General features: G+C 51.9%; 1 protein-coding gene across 1 annotated transcript in view; it reads right to left on the reverse strand.

Moving 5' to 3' along the window:
- The window catches only part of LOC109378701 (protein HIRA-like), a 14,004-nt gene extending 11,811 nt beyond the window's left edge, over nucleotides 1-2,193 (reverse strand). The window contains exons 1-3 of the mRNA XM_019635001.1: nucleotides 2,087-2,193; nucleotides 1,387-1,445; nucleotides 869-974 (exon numbers count right to left, since the gene is read on the reverse strand). Of these exons, the coding sequence (XP_019490546.1) occupies nucleotides 869-974; nucleotides 1,387-1,445; nucleotides 2,087-2,121 (200 nt within the window). The 5' untranslated portion in view covers nucleotides 2,122-2,193. The remainder of the gene's footprint in view (nucleotides 1-868; nucleotides 975-1,386; nucleotides 1,446-2,086) is intronic.
- Nucleotides 2,194-2,199: the final 6 nt, after the last annotated feature.

Consider the following 2,199-nt stretch of genomic DNA (forward strand, 5'->3'; position numbering starts at 1 on the left):
TCAACATTTCCCTTCTCAAATAGCTGGCTTGTTTCCATTATTACAGTAATCACGAATAATACACAACATTTTGCAATTTGGAAGAGCAGGCAGTGAGGAGTTTTTTAATTGTTTTGTTTTTTAACTCAAGAAAGAGATCTTAGTGTGGGATAAACTTGTGCCTGGCAACTCTGAACAGAAGTGCTAGAAAACGGCTAGCTTGGGTCTGAAGGACCAAAGACACAGGCAGAAGAAGAATTTCTCAGAGTGGCTGGTATACACTGTATGCAGTTTACATGTCTGGGTTAAGATCTCTGATGTATAAAGAGATTTTTCAAATACAGAAAAGGGCTCCAAATACCAAAATGGGCAGGGAAAGGTACCGACCATCAGACATGGTGACTACAACCTTACTAATTCACAATCTCAGCTGCAAGTGCTACCTGACTCCCCTTAAGTTACAAAATTGACAAGTGCTGGCAAAGCTATTGTGAAGCCAACTCCCCTACACTGATGACAGCTAATGGGACCAGGTGGAAAATATATATTTACAACCACAAAAATTTTAAAATGCCTGTTCCAAAGTAACCCCAGAGAACAATACAGAAAAAGGAAAGTGCCCCTGTGCATGGGCTCTGAGGGCAGAGAGGCTATGGGCCACCAGCCTCTCTCGGGGACAGTGGGACCTGTACAGGCGGGTTTGAGCTCTGTCCCCTCCAGCAGAGAGCCCACCAAGGCTGTCACTGTAGCTTCCACTCCAGGGCCTAACTCTCAGGAGAAGTGGAGACAGGCAGGCCTGACCACCAGGACAGCCTTTGTTTGCTGCTCTGGGCTCCAGCTAAGACGGACGCTCTCCCAGCGGGGCTGGGCCAGGGGGTGGCTTGCTTACCATGTAGAAAGTGATGGATTAAAGCAATATGCCTTCCCATCAGACAGGTTCATCACTGGGATTCCGTGCTGTGTCAGCAAGATCTGTGACACTGTCATATCACTTCCTGGGGAGACATCAAGAGAATGGGTTCCAGGTGTGTTCTCATCAGCAAGTGCTTGCACATGCACCAAAGGAGAAATCTGAGCCATAGCTCCCATAGTCTCAGCAACAGGCACTGTAATGCTGACTCAGCAACCACGAAGTCTCTGCTCTACGACTGCTGTTCTCACTGCCACCCACCAGGTTCTTTGTCACCTCTCAAGGACCCATTCAGATATGCCCCAGAGAGACTGTAGCTCCTTGCAACGTAACTGCAACCCTCTGCCAAACTGAATACGTCAGGCTGGGCCCAGAGCCTGGCTATGGTTCTCTGTCTAGGCTGAGGGGGCCCTTCCATGTCAGACCTGGGACTTGAGCTGCCCTGCCCTACCCCTTCTCCACCCACAGGGGACCAGGGGCAGCCCATTGCCAGTTACCTGCCAAGATGGAGTGTAGAGACTCTTCTTTTACCACAACCACCTGTCTGTGAACATCCCTAGGAGGGAGGGAGGGAGGGAACAGCTTACTTTGCAGTCTGGATAAATATATCAGATCATGCCTCAGTGCTCAGACTGCTCCACGGTCCCTGGTGCACATCCAGCCCTGGCCTCCTGAGAGGGGCTCTGGCCTACAAGTGGCTTCTGCTTCCCGTGCGCCATTCTACTCCCTCCACATGTCTATAGCAGAGGGCTCAGGCAACAGAACTGTGGGGCTCGCCATGAATGCTGCACCAACTTTGGGATACGTGTGGCAACACTGTGGCAGCTGAGATCCCATTTCTAATGAACCCCACGTAAGTACCCGGGCACATGCAATTAGGCATTGTGATTTGTCATGTGGTTTGCTCCTATAAGGATGGCAGCAGGGGTAGGCAGACTGTCCCACTTCTGCTTGTACCCCACTTCAACCCCCCCGCTCACCCCGCCCCTCCTTTCCACACACAGGGTGGCCATCACAAGCAGTTTCTGACTGCTCAGGGTCTCTTTGGCTGTTAAGAGCCCCATGCCAGCAGGGCCCAAGGGCATGTCTACTAAGTGGCCTCCTCCACTGCCTTCCTTGTCCCTGAAGTGAAGGGGAACCTGCGTAGGCCCATTCTGCCCTGCCTACAGCCAACCTCACCCCAGGCCTGTCTCTTACCAGACAGATAGTGTGGCTGCAGCAGTGAGTGCCATGACATAGGAGCCCGTGCAGTGCAATGTGGAGATTGGGGATGGCAGGAGGATGGGAGGGAGGAGGCGGCGACCATAGGC

This window comes from Hipposideros armiger, unplaced genomic scaffold, assembly GCF_001890085.2.
Source record: "Hipposideros armiger isolate ML-2016 unplaced genomic scaffold, ASM189008v1 scaffold_2611, whole genome shotgun sequence".
NCBI classification, from domain to species: Eukaryota; Metazoa; Chordata; class Mammalia; order Chiroptera; family Hipposideridae; genus Hipposideros; species Hipposideros armiger.